General features: G+C 46.3%; 1 protein-coding gene across 1 annotated transcript; it reads left to right on the plus strand.

Moving 5' to 3' along the window:
• The first annotated feature begins 12,510 nt into the window (after positions 1-12,510).
• OR10P1 (olfactory receptor family 10 subfamily P member 1) lies at positions 12,511-13,449 on the plus strand. The gene has a single exon (XM_036086572.2). It carries the CDS (start codon positions 12,511-12,513, stop codon positions 13,447-13,449), a length of 939 nt encoding a protein of 312 aa, XP_035942465.2.
• Positions 13,450-20,448: the final 6,999 nt, after the last annotated feature.

Below are 20,448 nucleotides of genomic sequence, written 5' to 3' on the forward strand. Positions count from 1 at the left end.
CTGGGTCTTATACACAACTAATGAATCGTTGAACACTACATCAAAAACTAATGATGTACTATATGTTGGCTGATAGAACATTAAAAAAAAAAAAAAAGATGAATATATGGGCAGCAGTTGCCGTACAAGTTTTTCAGAGAGGAGAACACACCCAAGTGGCGGGGGCTCTTCAATATGTTGAAGAATTAATTTTGCAATTATTAAATATTCTATGCCAAGCTCAGCCCCGAAGTGCTTCAGATGTAGAGGAACGTGTTCAAAAAAGTTTCCCTCATCCAATTGTTAAGTGGACAATAGCTGATGCCCAATTGGCTATTGAAAAGAGAAAGCAAAGAAACCCTTTATCTCTCCCAGTAGAAAAAATTCATCCTTTATTAAAGGAGGTCGTAGGTTATAAAATTGACCACCAGGTTTCTGTTTACATAGTAGCAGTATTAGAATACCTTTCTGCAGACATTTTAAAGCTGGTGGGGAATTACGTACAAAATATACGGCATTATGAAATTACAAAACAAGATATTAAAGTGGCAATGTGTGCTGATAAGGTATTAATGGACATGTTTCATCAAGATATAGAAGATATATTACCTTTTTTTTTTTAAGATTTTATTTATTTATTTGGCAGAGAGAGGGAACACAAGCAGGGGGAGTGGGAGAGGGAGAAGCAGGCTTCCCGCAGAGCAGGGAGCCCGATGCAGGGCTGGATCCCAGGACCCTGGGATCATGACCTGAGCCGAAGGCAGACGCTTAACGACTGAGCCACCCAGGCGCCCCAAGATATATTATCTTTAACTGATGAAGAGCCTTCCACCTCAGGACAGCAAACTTATTATGATTTGGTAAAAGCATTTATGGCAGAAATTCAACAGTACATAAGGGAACTAAATCTAATTATAAACATTTTTAGACAGCCCTTTGTCTCCAATTCAAAATTGTTTTCAGCTAATGTAAGTATTGTTGTGTACACACATATCATTGCATGTGTTGTTAATTTTACATGACCACTCAAATTTGAATTTGTGTAGTTCATGATTGCTAATTTGTCAAATTTTTTTAAGTTGTGGGATTTAACTCATAGTGACTATGATCTCAAAGTTTTACAACAGGTTCAATAAATTCAACATCAAAAATTAAAAGACCAAAAAAATAGAAGATGAACGTGTGCCTGTGCTCTGACAAACAGACTGGGTGGAGAGAGAGAGGGAAGGTGGGAGAGGAGAAATCTGCAGCAGCTTCTAAGCTGAAAAGGGACAAGAAACTCCTGTTTGTCTCTATTAAAAAAGTAGTTTTTTCAAGATTTTATTTATTTATTTGAGAGAGAGAACAAGTGAGAGAGGGAACACAAGCAGGGGGAGTGGGAGAGGGAGAAGCAGGCTTCCCGCGGAGCAGGGAGCCCGACATGGGGCTCGATCCCAGGACCCTGGGATCATGACCTGAGCCGAAGGCAGACGCTTAAAGGACTGAGTCACCCAAGGGTCCCTGCTAAAAAGTAATTTTAAAGAGTTTACAATGACTCATTGGAAACATTTTAACAATTGCACCATTCCCAGCTAGTGTTTATGTAAGAAAGCTTTCTATTTACATTGCTAAAGCTCCAAGCACTTTAGCAAAACACTGTGCTAAAAGCCTTGAGTTACACAGAGATGATTTGAAATGAACATCGTGAAAAAGAATGTGCAGGCTGGCTGTTGCTGGCCGGAAGAGAGTTTCTGTTCCATACAAGGCAACTGTCTGTGAACAACCATATTAACTGATGGTCTGGGTGATTTTTTAAGCATTTTACAACACAACATGATAATGTATTATTGTGTGTTATAGTTTGGTAACATTTTATTGTGTTTAACTATTTTTTAGGAAACTGGAGGCTTAGGGTTGACACTGTCACATAATATTTTTTCCCATTTAAAATGATGAGAAATAGGTTCCCAGTTAGCAGTTTCACCCGGAACATCTGTTTTTCATGAACGGATTATTGATCGTAAAGAGGAGATGCCCATGTAAGGATTCAGCTATCTCAACAATAGCATTGCTATCTTGAAGATAATGGAATAATACCTTCAAAATTCTAAAAATAATAATAATAATAATAATCACACCTAGACTACTCTACCCAGCCAATTCTCAAACAAGCACAAGGTTAGAATAAAGAATGTTCAGATGTGCAAAGTCCCAAAAACTGTATTGCCTATGCACCATCCAACAGCATCTGGAGCTACTGGAGAATGTACTCCACCCGAACTCAGAAAGAAAAAGACCTTGGATCCAGGAAGCAGGAGCTCTAATTCGAAAAGAGAGTGAAAGGCATTCCTGGCCACCCCCACATGGAAGCTGTGCATCAGGCTGAAGAAAACACAGTCCAGAGGGGAATCTGTAGACAGTCTCTTCCACATACCATACCCCAGGTACATCGGGGACACCCACAGGCCCATCACACTCCAGCTGCACAGGACACGTCTACACCCGCTGTCCGACCACATCTCCCTCCCAGCATAGACACTACACACACTACAGGCTCCGTTTGCAGAGCCAGTGACAAATGGTAATCTTAGACATTCTTTCTCAGGTCCCAAGTTAAGGTTGTCTTTTCTTGTTCCAAATTCCAAACCGGTTCCCGTTGACGTCAAGCCAGAGGTCCTCTGCCTCCATGGGGCCAACCTATCCTTAGGAGCCTCCTTCTACTTCATCCCTCCTCCAAGAGTGTCACCTCCTCCCTTCACAGGTCCCCTGGCCACCCAGTAATCCAGCAGCCACACCTCCACCTACCCGTCCGCTGCCCACGTGGCCAGTTATCCATCCCTTTATGGGCCCCTCTCTCCGGCAATCAATCTGGCCCTCTGTCCGTCTCTTCTGGACCTGTCAGCACAGTTCTCAGACACACAAAGAGCCTTACTACAAACCCCTCTCCGGGCGCTGCTCTGTGAATGAGGCAGGAAGGCCACCTCGGGAGCAGGGAACCAGTTTCTCCGCCGTGAGGCCCAGGGGACCCGGTGCACACCGGCGGGCATCACACAAAATCCTCCCAGGGTCCCCACACCCAGAACCTGGGAGGCTCGTCTCCCGGCCCAGCGGAGGGACCTCCGAGCTGTCGGTTCATAAACGGGGCCCGGCCCACGGAGAACAAAGAGAAACCGAGGGAAGAGGCAGCCACTCCAGATTGGCAGGCGGCAGGTTCGGCAAGCGAGCGAACTTACCCGCGGGCTCGTGCTGAGCGGCCGCTAGACCGTGGACTCGGCACCCGCCCACCGCAATCGTAAAAGGTGGTATGGAGGACTTAACCGGTTCAGTAATGTACACCATCCAGGAGGTCTCAACAACACCTTATCCCCTCAACGTTACGTGCTTGAAAACGGCTCCCACCGTGGGAGGACCGCACATTCAAAGCACAGGGGAGGGGATAAGGAGCCCCCCGCTGCGCAGGTGCAGCTCTGGGGTCAACCAGCGGTCACATCCTCCCGATGACCTCGTCCTGCCCTGCACGCCTGGCGACCCGCTCACAGTCTTGCATGCCCCCCTCTCCCTCCTCGGCAATACGCCCTGAGCAGGCAGCAAAGGGTTTTCCTGGCGTGGAGGTGCCGCGTTGCGTTGGAGACAGGTGCACAGCAGCAATATAGGTACATGCAAGAAAAAACCCAAGATTCACAGAATGATTCCCCACCAAGAGTCCCATAATCTGAACCACTGATTTATTAAGTCCCTTAGGTGGGAGGTTGGATCACTTAGGGCATTCACCCATGTCCTCATGAGATTTAATAAAGATGGTACATCAGCAGACTCGTGAACACACACATTCGGTTTGGATAATGGCACAGGTGTCTCTTTTCGAGGCAGTGATCATGTCCAAGGCCATTCTATTTTGGAGCACAGCTTTTCTCATTAGAGACATTTCAGTGTTCAGTAAAGACATGTTTTGCTGGCTATCATTTAAGGCTCGCTGAGTGAAGTTAGTAAGGCTTCTGTGGGTGCTATACCGTCCTCCAGACCAATGGAGGGGGGACAAGGACAGTGGCTACACAACAGGACCAGTGGAAAAGCAAATGTGCCTACCTGGCCTTGAGGAGAGGGAGGGTGGCAGCCTTAGAAACTTGCCCTGGTGGTGCATAGCGTACATGTTGGCCAGGGATGGCAGCATTGAGGATATGCGCAAAAAATAGGTGAAGGGGAGTGGGGGGTACAGACTTCCGGTTATGGAATGATTAAGTCACAGGGATGAAAGGTACAGCGCCGGGAATAGTGGATAGTACTGTAATAGCATTGTGTGGTGAGCTTGCGGGGAGCACAGCATAACATAGAGAGGTGTTCAATCACTAGGTCGTACACCTGAAGCTGATGTAACGCTGTGTGTCAGCTATACTCAAATTTTTTAAAAATTGAAATTGAAACTAAGAAATTCTCAGATAAACCAGAGCTGTAAGGGAGTTTGAGGACTGTCGTCTTGAGCTCTCTAGACTCGAGGAGACAGAAAGTCATGCTGTGAATGAGTCATCAGTAACACCTGTCAAAGCACCTCCGCAAAGCTATTAACCCGCTCCTCTTCCAAGCTCTGAAGCAACCGCTATGAATGAAACAAAGTCCTTGCCTGTGCAGATCATACTTTCCAGTGGGGGAGACGTACACTAAACACCCAAACAAACAAAAACATCAAATATTACAGTTCCGCCGGAGACGCATGCCGTAAAGAATATAAAGTAGGGCGATCGGGGTATGGTTTTACAGTCTCTAGGGCAGTTTGGAAAAGTCTTTCTAGGGCGCCTGGGTGGCTCAGATGGTTAAGCGTCTGCCTTCGGCTCAGGTCATGATCCCAGGGTCCTGGGATCGAGTCCCGCATCGGGCTCCCCGCTCAGCGGGGAGCCTGCTTCTCCCTCTGCCTCTGCCTCTCTCTCTCTCCCTCTCTCTGACTCTCATGAATAAATAAATAAATAAAACATTTAAAAAAAAAAAAAGAAAGAAAAGTCTTTCTAAAGAGATGAAATTTGAGCCGAAACTTGAATAATGAGAAGGCACCTGTGAAAGATGTAGGGCAAAGCCTCTGGACAGAGGGAACAGCAAGTAGGTTTAAGGAAGAGAACAAAGGCTAGTGTGGCCGGAGCATAGTGGAGGGAAAACAAGAGCAGGGTGTTGTAAAATGTAGGTTTCATCATTATTTTTCCAACAGGATGAGGGCAGCAGATCAGAAGACGATTCCCATTGAAGAGATATTTTGTTATTCACAGTTCCCAAGAGGAGGGGCATGCTGCACCATACATAGCCACAGGGAGAAGCACTGGGGTAGATCAGGAGACACAGGGAGTGAGAGGTCATGTGCACAAGAGCCTGTATTGTGATTTTCTTGGGAAGGAATAGGCAAGGCAGGGTAAGCAGACTAGGCAAGTTTCGGTTTAGCTAGTTTGGATAATTTCAGCCAGTTCTAGGTTTAGGGGCTGTCTCTGGTTGTCTGGTATCCGACCCTGGGATGATTAGGTCCCAAGAATATTTTGGCCCAGAGTGTTAGAACCCAATAAAGGTGGTGGCGGAGGGTGCAGACTCTGGATTGTTGGTTTGCATACGAAAGGCACGCTTATAGATGAGTCATTTGTTATCTCTAGGAATTAGCTGATCTTGGGAGGGGCAGTCTAGCCAGGATCAGTAAGGCTCCAGATGTCAAAACATCAGAATAAAAAGACATGCTTAATACAAAGGGACGGAATCATTAGGGTCTTAGAAATCAAGGGAAGGAGTTTGCAGTTTATTCTACCTAAACAGAAGTTACTGATTTACTGGAGGATTTAAGGGAGAGGAATGATATCATCTGACTTACACTTGGAGAAAATCACAGCGGCTGCGTGGAGACAAATTGGAGAACAGGAATGGTCATAGGGAGGGACAATTTGCTGGACTAAGATCCTAGCCATGGAGGTGATGAGGTGGGTGGGATTACATTTTGGAGGCAGAACTGACAGGAGTTGCTGAGAAGTTGAATGTGGAGTATTAAAACAAATGAATTAAAATGGAGGGCTAGATTTTTGATCCGAGCAACTGGATGGGAACAGGTCCCTTGCTGGGATGAGGATGTCATCTAAGACATCTAAGGGGAGATGAAGATGTCTAAGACGTCTAAGGGGAGATACTCAGCTATGTATACAAGGAGAAGCCAGGGGCAAAGATGCGTGTTTGGGAGTCACAGAAGTTAAAAAAGAAAGAGTTTTAAGAAGGAGACCAAATACCACTGAGAAATTGAGATGAAGATTGAAATTACCCAGTGGATTTGACAACATGGGGTTGTTGGTGGTCTTAGAGAGATTCAGTGGAGTTGTAGGGACAAATGCAGAAAACGGGAGGTAAGAAATGGAAAAGAAGCCAGTGTCCAGTAGAGGGCATCAGGAGTTGAGGGAATGGCCCTCGCTATTCCAGGTAATACTCTGTTCTACCCCCGAACTTCACCACCCTTCCCAGACTGAAAACATTCAGAAGGCTTACTCTCTGTTTAACGGCACCACTAAGAACATCTGCAGTAACACGAGAGACCTGGAGATTGATGGAAACCCTGATCTCCCTGCCGTGAAACCCTGGGGAACCAGACAGACAATGTCTTCACTGGAACACTTTCCATCTAAAAAGCAAACTAAGAATGGAGATCAATGTGACTAAATCATGTTTCACTATAGGTAACTTCTAGAATTTTCCAGAAGTATCCACACTTAACTGAGAGCCAAGATTTCATGCAGATGAATGAATTACCCATTGTGAGAGTCTAGACATATCAGAGGGAGACCCTCAAATTTCATGCTATCTGTGACCAAGGAGACCCTAAATGAGGGAGGAGGTGAAAGTTAGACAGGAGAGGGAACAAGGTGTGAGGAAAGGGAAAAGGACACAGGTTGGCCAAGAGAAATGAGATCAAGGAGAGATGAGAGGGTACAGTAGGCACTGGGGACCCAGGCAGAATCACCTGGCCCATGACACTACCTCAGCTCAGAGTCACCTAGGGAAACACCAAGAGTCAGGGCCTCCTAGGTCCCAAGGGGGTGAAGACACAACAGCAGCTGGAGAATAACTGTGGGCACCACAGAGGTTAAGACTTCCAAGAGGGGAGGGAAGAACAGAGCTCAAGGCCGGCACCCAGCAGCCCCTACCCTGCCTTTGTGGCCTTTTCCATCTCCGCCAGGTAAGTGCCCCCACACGGTGCTGGGCAGGCTTGGTCCTTCCCCAGTAAGGCTAGACCCTGCCAAGGGTAGAAAGGGAAGAAGAACAGAGGGCCTTAGAACTTCTCTATGTGAGCTGGGAGCCAACACCTGTCCCTGGGCATGGGAGAAAAGAATCCAGCTGAAGTTTCCATTGCATTTGCAGAGGTGTGATTCAGGTGCCACCAGGCTGGCTGGACAGGGAGAAGGAATGAGAAGGAGATGGGGGGCCTGGACAATTTCTCCCAGATAAAACTGCATATAATACAGCAAGGTAAGTGTGTATATACTCAGACTATGCAAACCTTTGAATGTGTGATGAGGTGTGTATGGCGAAGAGATGGAAGTGAGGCAGTGGGCAGTGAGCGTGTGCAGGTCTGTGGGATCACAAGTGGTATGTAAATCAGGTGGGCATTCATAGTCTCCATACTGTCTATGGTCAACGCCTGATGAAAACTTAGGACATTTTTTCTCAGGTTCCTGTTAATAGTCCCCATCTCAGAGCCCACAGATAGAGCTGCTCACATCCTCCTTTGCTGCCCCATATCCTCCCTAATACACACACACACACACACACCCATGTGCAACTCCCATTATTAATGTTTCAGGCCAAAAATAAAAGTCTGAAAGAACAAAGATAAGTTGTCTGGCTATGCTCCCCAAGACCTCCCTGACTTAATAAAGGCAGTCCTCCCGCCATTTCCCACATCCTTCAGTGGGCTCCAGAATCCCAGCTCCCTTGCCCCCAAGATGACAAATCTACCCCTAAAGAGCTGCTATCAATTCCTGTCCCCTTTTGAGAGCCTTACCTCCTGTACTCAGGGCTCTCTAGGCTGAGTAGTCATGCAGCCAGCCACCCACACCTCTGTCCCCTCACCTTCTGTCCATCTAGCCACTTAGCCACAAGTTATCTGTTGCTCCATTCACATACCACTTACCTGATTGATTTCTCCACCTGCCTATGTCACTAAGACTTACTGAAGGGGTTGGGGGTGAGAGGTTCGGTTTTCAAAAGAGTCACGGGACAGGGAAAATGGGAAGTTGTTTGACGGGTATAAAGTTTTAGTTTTGCAAGATGAAAAAGTTCTGGAGATTCATTGCACAACAATCTGAATATACTTAACACTACTAAACCATACACTAAAAAGTGGTTAAGATGGTAAATTTTATGCTATATGTTTTTTACCACAATTAAAAATAATTTTTAAAAAAAGAAGAAGAAGAAAAAGGGCATCTGGGTGGCTCAGTCAGTTAGCGCCTGCCTTCGGCTCAGGTCATGATCCCAGAGTCCTGGGATTGAGCCCCGAGTCGGGCTCCCTGCTCAGCGGGAGGTCTCCTTCTCCCTCTCCCTCTGCACCTCCCCTGTTTGTGCTCTTTCTCCCTCCCTCTCTCTCTCTCTCATTCTCTTCGACAAAAAAAAAAAAAATCTTAAAATAAAAAAGAGAGAGGGGTGCCTGGGTGGCTCAGTCGGTTAAGCGGCTGCTTTCGGCTCAGGTCATGATCCCAGGGTCCTGGGATCGAGCCCCGCATCGGGCTCCCTGCTCGGCAGAGAGCCTGCTTCTCCCTCTCCCTCTGCCTGCCGCTCTGCCTACTTGTGCTCCCTCTCTCACTCTCTATTAAATAAATAAATAAAAATTAAAAAAAAAGAGAGAGAGAGAGAGAGAGAGCCTCAGCCCCTCTCTATGACCCAAAAGGGCTCTCTGTCCTTCTCTCTGTTCCTCTGTGGGAGATTTTGAAGAGTGGCCTCAAGGCCAGGGTCTCTCTGAAGATTGTCGCAAGTGTCTCAGGATGTTCGGGAGATAAGAGAAGTTAAGAGGGAAATTATCAGAGGCAGAGTGTAAACAGGGAAGATGGAGCTGGGAATAGAGCAGGGAAGAGAGAGGATAAGTAAGGAAGGAGAAGTTTAGCTCTCTCCCTTCACAGATGATATCTTGGGGTGAAACATAATTAGAAGACTGAAGTAAAGAGATGCTCAGGGTGTGGCAAAGATGAGGTGGGGATGGTGGGAGAGGCTTGATGAGGACAGACAGGATGAAGAAGAATCCCAGCTTTACTCAGGGAAGTAAGGTTAGCATTGCCACTTGTGTTCAGTTAAAGGAAACCCAAAAGTACATATTACAATGGCAAGACCCATAAAAATGTCCATACCCTTAGCCAATTACCACTCTTTGAAATTTTTCCTAAGGGAATAAGTTAACAGGAACAAAATGAAACGTACTTAAAGATATTGTTTCCATCATTATCTAAAATAACAAATACAGCCAATGGAAGAATTTAAGTTGCAAGAGTATGAGAAGTGTTGGTTAAATGGTAATGGAGAAATTCAACGGACTACTAAAGAACTTTGGATAAGATCACTCAGAAGGGCAGTTAAGCGTCTGCTTTCAGCTTACGTCATGATCTCAGGGTCCCGGGATCAAGTCCCACATTGGGCTCCTTGCTCAGCGGGGAGTCTGCTTCTCCCTCTGCACCCCCCCCCCGCCCACTCGTTTTCTCCCTCCCTCCCTCTCTCTCTCTGTTTCACAAAAATAAATAAATAAAATCTTTAAAAAAAAAATCACTCAGAATACTATGTGGTCTCACAGCAACATGCTTCAAGCAAACATTAAAAAGGAAAGGAAAAAGGGGCAGCTGGCTGGCTCAGTTAGAAGAGCACGCAACTCCTGATCTTGGGGTCATGAGTTCAAGACCTACATTGCATGCAGAGATTACTTAAATAAATAAAAACTTAAAAAAAAAAAAAGGAGGGGCGCCTGGGTGGCTCAGATGGTTAAGCGTCTGCCTTCGGCTCAGGTCACGATCCCAGGGTCCTGGGATTGAGTCCCGCATCAGGCTCCCTGCTAGGCGGGGAACCTGCTTCTCCCTCTGCCGCTGCCTCTCTCTATCTCTCTCTCTGACTCTCATGAATAAATAAATAAAACATTAAAAAAAAGGAAAGGAAAAAGACAAAACTGTATATACACTATGATTACAAGCATGTAAAATGGGTTTGCGGTGGGACAAAGACTTGAGGGTAATATACAAGAAAGAAAAGAACTTAACTCAAGTGGGGAAATCATAGACGACTTGACTCAAATATTTCTTAAGTATTTTAACTGCAAAAATAACATTTTTTAAATTTGAGAATAACAAGAACCTACCCCAAACATCAATATTAGTGGTGTGAGCATCTGAAGGGTTATAAACAGGAGAGAAGAGGACCAAGGGACTCGGACACTACTTCTGTCCAAACCCACTAGATGGAGTTTATCTCCCAGGAGTGTAGGGTAAGGCTGTTGGCCTCGCTGGAGATACCATAGGCAGGATGGTTGAAACCTCAGGCAAGAGTTAACTATTCTGATTCTGCGACTCACTAATCTTGCGATTTGGGTTGGTAATTTAAACTCTCAGAGCTCTGCTTCCTTCTCTGCAATGATGAGAGAACAACTAGCACTAGAACTGTTATGAAGGCACCTGAGAGGGTGCCCAGCACACGGTAATCTCTAAGTGGAAGCTGTAGAGTAAATGACGTAAGGCAAAAAAAATACCGTAAGCAAAGTGGGGGTGGGAGGAAGGCTAGGTCTATGAGCAAAGACAGAAAGTGTGAGACTCTCCTGCCTAACAAGGAAGATGCCCAGGATAATCTTGTGTGTGGGGTGAATGTGGGTGATAAGGCCCTGCCAATGCTGGGAACCCAGACTTGTACAAGACTTGGGCCCAGTGTCCTGTTTGTCTCACTGGCTGCCTAATTTTAGGCAGATCACTTCATCTTTCTGTTCATCAGTTCCCCCATCTTTATAAGTAGGAATTGTTCATTTATCTAATAATACTCAGCCGAGCACTTGGCACGTGCAAGATCTCCTGCTAGTTGTCCCAGTGATTGAACTGCCTCTAAGACAGTAGAGAACTGACTAAAAGCACAGACTCTGGTGTTAAGTGGGGCTGGATTTAAGCCCAAATGCCCTCCGTTACCAGATAATGTGATTTCAAGAGAGTTACTAATGCTGTCTGGGCTTCCACTGACTCATCTGTAAAATGGAGAAAGTTTCTATGTCGTAGTGTGATTGTGAAGATCCAGTGATTTCGAGAATGGTAAGCCCTTTGGCATGGTGCCTGGCAGGGACCGGGCACTTGGGAAGCACCAGTAGCTGTTAAAACAGACAGCCCCCCACTACCTCCCCAACTGTCCTGCAGGATCTTACAGTGGAGACTGCACTAAAAAGTGCTGGGACCCAGGCACAACTAATGACTCAGGAGAACACAGAGGAAGGTGCTTTCTTCAAGTGCGGGAAGAGCTATCTGGAGCAAGACGGGTAACACATTCTGTAAAACACTAAGAATTTAACCAAAGCAAATATAATGAAAGACCCATCCTACAAGCAGAGGAGGCCAAAGTTAGATGGGGCTACCTCCGAAGATGGTCAGCTCCCCATCTCTGCAGATATGCCCACAGACACTGCCCAGCACCCCTCAAAGATGTTGTTGATAAGCCCCTGGCCATGCTGAAAAATACGACCTTTACGGACACATGTAATCTTGAAATGCCATGGGTAATCATTTCTGACCTTGAGGAGCAGAGAGGCTGCCATAGGGGAGGTGGAATTTGAGTTGAGCTTGAAGGATGAGCAGGATTTTAATAGAATGCATAGAAACATTCTCTGCAGGAGCACACTCTGTGGAAACGCATGGGAGAACAGAGCGTGCTAAAACAGAGTAGCTGGTGTAGCTCAGCACAGGGAGCCAAATACAGTGTGGCCAGTCCCTGGCCCACTCCCTTCACAGGACACAGGCTAAAATCCAGTAATCTGTGAAAAAGGGCTTGATAGAATCCCAAAGCATGATACAGTTCGGCAGTATTATCACAATCCCACCATTGCATGGCATTCTAAATCCACAGCCCACCATGGTGATCATCAGATACCAGCTTAGGACAGTCCCTGACTGAGTCCATGACGCAGGTGCTACATCATCTCTTTCAGGCTGGGGTTTCAGTCCAGGAAATACAAAGGGGCTTAGAACGTAGCACTGCTCCATCTCCACTCCGAAGGAAGACCCAAAGTACAGGGCTGCGGTCTCTCCCCCTGGGAATTAGACCCTGCACCAAGACTTAGAGCATCAGGAACAGTGGGAAACACAGCGAATTTGGAGCCAAGAAACCTACGTTCAAGTCCCAGGCCTGCAGCTTCCTTGGTATTACTTCAGGCAAATTATTTAGCCCCTCTGAGATGGCCTCATCCATAAAGTAGAGACCCTAACTCTCTCAGTTGATTCCAGCGGGACTGTATGAAAAGTGCTTTACTAAATTACAGAAATGCTGCTCGTTTCTATATAAATGTCTCTTCCTTGGTTGTGCCGTAGGTTCTGGCCTGAAGTGATGGCTGAGGAAAATCATACTCTGCCTGAATTTCTCCTTCTAGGATTCTCTGACCTCAGGGCCCTACAGGGCCCCCTGTTCTGGGTGGTGCTTCTGGTCTACCTGGTCACCTTGCTCGGTAACTCTACAATCATCCTCCTCACACAGGCTAGCCCTGCCCTGCACTCACCCATGTACTACTTCCTGCGTCACCTCTCAGTGGTGGAGCTCCTGTACACCACGGATATTGTGCCCAGGACCCTGGCCGACCTGGCCTCCCCACACCCCCAAGCCATCTCCTTCCAGGGCTGTGTAGCCCAGATGTATGTCTTCATTGTCCTGGGCATTTCAGAGTGCTGCCTGCTCACAGCCATGGCCTATGACCGCTACATTGCCATCTGCCGGCCCCTGCACTATTCCGCCCTCATGAACTGGCGGGCCTGCATGGCCATGGTGGCTGTTTCCTGGCTCATGGGCATCATCACAGCCACCACCCACTCGTCCCTCATCTTCACTCTGCCTTTCCCCAGCCACCCCATCGTCCCGCACTTCCTCTGTGACATCCTGCCGGTACTGAGACTGGCAAGTGCTGGGAAGCACAAGAGTGAAATCTCTGTGGTGACAGCCACCGTGGTCTTCATCATGGTCCCCTTCTCTCTGATCATGGCTTCTTATGCCCGCATCCTGGGGGCCATCCTGGCAATGGCCTCCACCCAGAGCCGCCGCAAGGTCTTCTCCACCTGCTCCTCCCACCTGCTTGTGGTCTTCCTCTTCTTTGGAACAGCCAGCATCACCTACATCCAGCCCCAGGGGGGCTCCTCTGTCACCATGAACCGCATCCTCAGCCTCTTCTACACAGTCATCACACCCATGCTCAACCCCATCATCTATACCCTTCGGAACAAGGAGGTGGCAGGTGCCCTGCGGCGCATGGTCAAGAGGCAGGTCTCCTCACCCTGAAGGGACTCAGGGGATGTCTTTTCGCTCACTGACTACTCCTCCTCCCAGCCTTCAGGTGCTGGAGTTAAACCCCAGCTGAACAGAAACCATGCAGCCCCTCAAAGAAGTAAGGCTTCCTGGCAGAAAACGTTGGAATTAAAACAGAGATAAATCTGTATCTTACCTCCTGTCCCACACCCAAGACTCACCATCAGAGCATGGGTTATTAGGACAAGATAGACTGGAAGGGACTGCTGCTCACAAGGAAGAATATTTATGGGGAAGAGCATCTTCTAGATTGTTCTGGATCCCTGAGCAAGGTGTGTCTATACCAGTAGTGAGAAGTCTGTGTCAGTCATGAAGGCAAATGTCTATGAAACTGACACCAACTCAGTGACCTGCCCAGCGCCCATGAAGGAGTTTGCCTGGCTCTTTGATCTAGTTTTCTCCCAGAAACACACTGCAGTCTTACGCTCTGGGGCCTTTTAGAAGGAGAGTTATTCCCCCTTTGAAATATTCCAAATAAATATTTAAATATTCTTCCTTGCCTTTCTCCACCCTTGATTTCTGACATCATCCATAACGGGTGATAGGATGTCCAACCGGACAAGAGCATCTCCCTGGATTCCCCGTTACCCTCCCAGTGTGTACCATCAGCTTGATCCCATACCTCCTTCACCAGCACCTCAGACTGGGTGAAGCCCTCGGGACATCCTGGAGAGGACCTAGAGAGTAAACATTTAACACTCATTTTGACCACCTAGCATTTGACACTCTTTCAACATTTGCAGAACTCTCCTCTTTAGAAGTCTGGTGGGCAAAGAAACAACCTCCCTCTGTGCAGCTGAGAACTCTTCCCAGCCCTCCAGGCATGTGACCTAGTTCGACCAATAAGTGCACCTGTGCCTAAGTAGCTGGTGCCCACAAGAGGCAAGGAGCAGCACTCTTTCCTGGGGGATGGCAAAGAAGGCTGCAACAGCAAGTTTCTGGCATAGAAGTGGCATCTGGTCCCTGGTGGCAGCCCCAGGGTTTTCCTCAGCTGACCAGGTCATGTTTGGAAGTTACTCCTAGAAGCTTAGCCTCTGGCATGGTCCTCATCCCTCTATATTTTGTTAATCAATTATTCTTCTGTTTCTTCAACCAGGCAGCTTCTGTCATTGTCAAGAATTTTGACCGATGCAATCACTTTGGAGGCTGGAGGCATCAGAGGGAAAACCTTAACCCTGGTGTATTTGGAATAAAATGGTCTGGACCCTGTTTAGAAAGACCAGCTAAAAAAGAAAAAAGACCAGCTAAAGGGAACTTGGGGGTCAGAGAACATCCTCAGACAAATAGTCAGAGTCAATGAGCCCACAACTCTATGGCATTCCTGATATTCAGAAAACACCTTGCTCTCCTGGGGCTCCTAATCTGTGGGTGGTCATGGGGAGAATGGAGTGGAGAGAAAACAAACTGACAGAAACATAAAATGAGAGTAATTATAAAGATGTATAAACATGCATTGGAAGGTTAATGATTGATAACTGTTTGAGTGTGTTTCTGGAAGACTTCCTGGAAGAAGTGGCTCAGTGCAGTACTTCCAACCTTCCTCACATCATGGCACACATAGAAAGTGCTAATATTTGAGTGGCACACCAGAGTAAACTGAAGGGAACTGGGGGCATTGATGGGAAAAAATTCATTGCATTCTCTTTTCACTACATAATTATAAGGAAAAGAAAATATACAGTAATATGGAAGTTTTTAAATACTGGTTTTACATAAAACTTCCAAATAAAATATTCATATTTTTATAAGAAACTTGAGCTTTTTTCTGTAAACATAATTTTTATATTACATTTTGGGCTTGAAAATGACTAAATGCCTCCTGATCAAGATCTTTCAGTATTGATTTCTTAAAAATAACTGATGGTTGGGGCACCTGGGTGGCTCAGTCGGTTAGGCGTCTGCCTTCAGCTCAGGTCATGGTGCCAGGGTACTGGGATCGAGCCCCGCATCGGGCTCCCTGCTCGGCGGGAAGCCTGCTTCTCCCTCTCCCACTCCCCCTGCTTGTGTTCCCTCTCTCGCTGTCTCTCTCTCTCTGTCAAATAAATAAATAAATAACTGATGGTCACCATCAAAGAAAACTACTCACGGAAGTGAGTGATCAAAACCGGAAAACCTTTTCAAAGTCACTCAAAATTTTGCAATAATTTGAATTACATGCAAGTACATATTTATATTTACTAGCTCTTCCTTTTCTTTCACTGACAAATGGTAATTTTGAAAAGTTTTGTAATAATGAGAAAGGATTTCATATCTAATCATACTTTTTTTTTTTAAGATTTTTTTTTTTTTATTTGAGAGCAAGAGACAGAGATAGCAAGTGAGAACACTGAGCGAGGAGGAGAGGGAGAAGCAAGCTCTCCGCTGAGCAGGGAGCCCCATGCGGGGCTCGATCCCACGACTCTGGTATCATGACCTGAGCCGAAGGCGGACGCTTAACCGACTGAGCCACCCAGGCGCCCCTCCAATCATACTTTTTCATATCAAGTATTTCAATAGAGCACCGTTGGAGCTCTAATGTGCACGTGCACTGTTTTTTGGTTTTTTTTTTAAGATTTTTATTTATTTATTTAACAGAGAGAGAGAGAGAGCACAAGTAGGCAGAGCAGCAGACAGAGGGAGAGGGAGAAGCAGGCTCTCCGCCGAGCAGGGAGCCTGACGCAGGGCTCGATCCCAGGACTCTGGGATTGTGACCTGAGCTGAAGGCAGCCACCTAACGGACTGAGCTGCCCAGGCGCCCCGCGCACGTGCACTGTTAAAGCAGCCACCATGAGGTGGGGCCAGCAGGTAACAGACAAAAGTATTGAATATGCGTGAAGATATTCAGGACCACTACAGACAGCTGACCTCTCAGAAGACCCCTTAGACTCCCCGCCCTCCAACCCATGAGGGCGACACCTTGGGCTGCATGCACTCTGGACTCCCTGAGCACATGAAAGCCCAACTTCTTGACAGCTCCTTGGGCCTCTTGTCCATAGGGGGCAGCCGGACCCTTGGGAGCTGGCTGCTGGAGTAGACATGAAGGTCGCAGAGCCCCTCCTGGGCAGCCCTCAGCCTACTGAGGCCAAGCAAGGGCTATGGCTCATTTCTCTCAGTAACTGCAGGAACCTCACTTGCATAACTAAATCCCACTCTTTGGGGCTTCCCCATGAAGAGTCCCAGGCAAGGCTGTTTATAGCCAGATGCAACAGGCTGGGGAGCTCTGTCCATTCAAGACTCCACGCATGCAGAAACTAAGCGCTTAGAGAATCATTCTCTTACAGAACACTTCCAATACGAGTGGCCCTCCAGTGTGCCATGATGCACCTTTAGGAAGATCAAGTTTTTCATTCAGAAAATACCATGTCAATGGGCACCTGGATGGCTCAGTCGGTTGAGCGTCTGACTTCAGCTCAGGTCATGATTTCGGGGTCCTAGAATGGAGCCCCTGCATTGCATTGGGCTCCCTACTCAGCAGGGAGTCTGCTTGTCCCTCTCCCTCTGCCCCTCCCTCCACTCGTGCTCTCTCCGTCTCTTTCTCAAATAAATAAATAAAATCTTTTAAAAATAAATAAATAAAATTTTTAAAAAGGAAAATACCATGTCAAGTGTGTGCCAGGAATTTGGGGCAGAGGAGAATAAAACGCAACCTCACTGGGGATAACAGCCAATTACAATCTTACAATTTTATATGAGATGTGTACCAAAGATAGCAGCAAGACAGGTGGTGAGGGGCAAAGAAGAGGTCCCGAACCCAGTCTGAGAGAGATGGAGAACGCTTCAGGAAGGAGAGGCTATCTTAACTGAATTCTGAATAACAAGAAGTTATCCAGGGAAAGAGGTAAGAAAGGGAAGAAAATGTACAGAGGCCCATAGGTGATAAAGAGCGTGGTACAATCTAGAAACTGCAAGGCATCCTTTACAATTGAGTATAGTGAGCAACACGGAAGTGACAAAATAGGAGGGAGAGATAAGGGGAGACCAAAATTGCTGGGGCGTGAAGAGGTCCAGTTAACCGAAAAGGTCCAGTTAACCAGTTAACCTCTCTCCCTTTTGGGTTCTCTACCAACTAAGAAAATACATTGGTAATAGAGAGGGAGCAGATGATCAGCTTTATTACTGACTTTGGCTTGAACCCAAAATCAAAATGAGCTTCCTACTCCCCACGTTTACCACCACCCCCACCCTCACCCCCACACCCAGTTACAGGCAGAAAACCTGTACAAATTACGGGTCACTCCAAGCAAGCCCAGCCCCAAGCTCGCCACCTGAAGGGGAAAAAAGTGTGTGCAGCCTAAGGCAGGCCAGCCTGAGAAAGCAAGCCGAAGAGGGCTTAGGCCATGCATGGGCAATATGCTTTCTCCAGTATCACCAGTAAGTTCTCCTCCTCCCAGGAAGTGAGTGAAAGCTTGAGAGAAAGGCAAGAGATGTTTCTACCCTTCTTCCCTTCTGGGAAAGGAATTAAAAAAATCCTCTCGTTTTGTGGAAAACTCATTTTGCTGCTCCCACTCCCACCCAGGACAGAGCATGAAGGATGTTGGGGTCACTTATGAATTTGGGGGCTCATCCTGAGTGATGAGATGGGATTTGAGTTTTTAAAAGATCATTCTAGCTGTGATGTGAAGAATAGATAACAGTGGCAGAAAAAAGAGACCCAGGGACCACTAACTAGTTTCTTAATCAGGGCATCCAATTGCAAACAACAGATTCTGCTCTGATCATCTTAGGCAGAGAAGAATTAATCAAAGACGACTGAACCATGCAGTCTCCAAGGGAGGCAGAGAGCCAGGGTCCTCAGCTACATACACATCAGGGATGAAACTCAACAGCCCACAAGGGCGCTCCAGCGTCCACACCCCTGACACCAGCACTCAGTTCACCCAACGCTGCCCAGTGCATACCGATGACCCTCGGGACCAGACATCAGAGCTCTGCCACAGCTGCCCCCCAACAGCCAGATGCCTTCCCCACACGCTCTCCAGACCATAAATTCTGCATCCCTCTGCCCCATTGCTCAGCTCCAAACCAATGTATGACTTACCAGCAGAACCCCAGTCACATGCCAGCACCCTAACTGCAGAGGTAGCTGGGAACGCAAGTTTTCTGGCTACTGCTTTGGAGAGACGGGACTTATAAGACAGGAAACTTCCCAAACATTAGAGGGTGTTTAAAAGATGCTGGAAAGACATGCACACACACACAAAAAAAAACCCAAGACAAATGTCTACCATTTACAAATTCCACTGCTGTAACTGGAATCCAGGCAATTCCAGCACACTCTCCATTGAAAAGAAGGGGAAAATACAGTGCAGTGAGCTGGTAGAAGTTTGAGGCATAAAGGAAGTGATTGAGGCCTAAGCAGGAAGCACAGAAAGGCAGTTGAGGCAGAATGAATAGTAATAATAACAGCTAATATTGTGTAAGTACATACCGTACTCCTATAGTAACATGATAGTAACCTCTTGACTCGTAATCGTCTTATTTAATTCCCATACAAATTCTATGTGATAAGCAAAGGGATAGATCCCAATTTTGTGGGACCTAAAGCTTATATAATTTGAGATGGCCCTATTTAATAAAATAAAACAAAAATATTAAAATAAAATTAGGTACAAATGTTTATTTAAAATGAAAAAAGAGGGGCGCCTGGGTGGCTCAGTCATTAAGCGTCTGCCTTCGGCTCAGGTCATGATCCCGGGGTCCTGGGATCGAGCCCCGCATCGGGCTCCCTGCTCAGCGGGAAGCCTGCTTCTCCCTCTCCCACTGCCCCTGCTTGTGTTCCCTCTCTCGCTGTGTCTCTCTCTGTCTCTGTCAAATAAGTAAATAAAAATCTTAAAGGAAAAGATTTAAAAAAATAAAATAAAATAAAATAAAATGAAAAAAGAATTTATAAAAATTAGAAATTTTTTGAACTCGTCAATGCCACGTCATATCCAGAAAAATAGTATGTTTTTGTTCATTAACTACCTGATCACCTTTATAATTCTTTTCCTCCTACATTTTTTGCTGTGTACTCTTTCATTGCCTTCATATTCATATGACAGTGATTTTGTAATGCACTTTCCACAGAGGGAGTAGAAAGATGATTGGTCTCTCCCCTAGCATGGTTGACTAAAATTTGTTGTTCTTTTATTGATAGGTTAGAAAATTTTTTTCAACTTCACAGCTCATTATTTGTACTTTTATGTACGTTTTCAGGATGTTGTCAAATTTGGCCAAACCTCTATCAAGTTTCTTTTATCTATTAGTTGTAAATTTTCACAACATTCCAAGTTTTTTCTTGTGCAATGAATTATCTTACATAGCTTTGAATGAGCTTCACTCATTAGCCAGTTTGAAGTTCTCATTATTATAGCCACATATTAAATGTTATGTTTTCTTTTTTGAGGTCAACATTTGATGTCTAATCAGCAATAAATCTAAAATTCTTTCCAATACATTTGTATGATTCACTCCTCCTCATTAACCGGGTGGTATTCGAGTCACCATGGCTGCATAACAAACCACCCCAAACCTAGTGGCATAAAGCAACAGTCATTTCATTATGCTCATAATTTCTGCAGGTCAGGAATTTAGGGCACAACCAGGATGGCTTGTCTCGGCTCCACAATGTCTGTGTCATCAGCTGAGGGACTCAAGACCTAGAAGTGACTTGAACAGCAGGGAGCAGAATCACCCAACAGTTTCTGCATTCACTTGTCAGTTGCCTGCAATGACTGGGTTTGTCGACCAGAACACCTACACATGTGTGGCTTGGCCTTCTCATAGCACAGCAGCTGGATTCCAAGAGTGAGTATCCCAAGAGGAAACATCCAGAGAACAAGCATTCAAACAGCCACGCCAGAAGCTGTGAGGCTTCTTCTGGCCTAACCCTGGAAGTCGCACAGCGTCATTTCCACCACCTTCCATTGCTTACAAGTGGGTCACTAAGGCCAGCCCAGATTCAAGGGTAGGGAGATTGAGACTCCACCCCTTAATCTAGGGGAGTGCCAAGGT

The sequence above is a fragment of the Halichoerus grypus genome, chromosome 6 (assembly GCF_964656455.1).
Source record: "Halichoerus grypus chromosome 6, mHalGry1.hap1.1, whole genome shotgun sequence".
Classification (NCBI taxonomy): Eukaryota; Metazoa; Chordata; class Mammalia; order Carnivora; family Phocidae; genus Halichoerus; species Halichoerus grypus.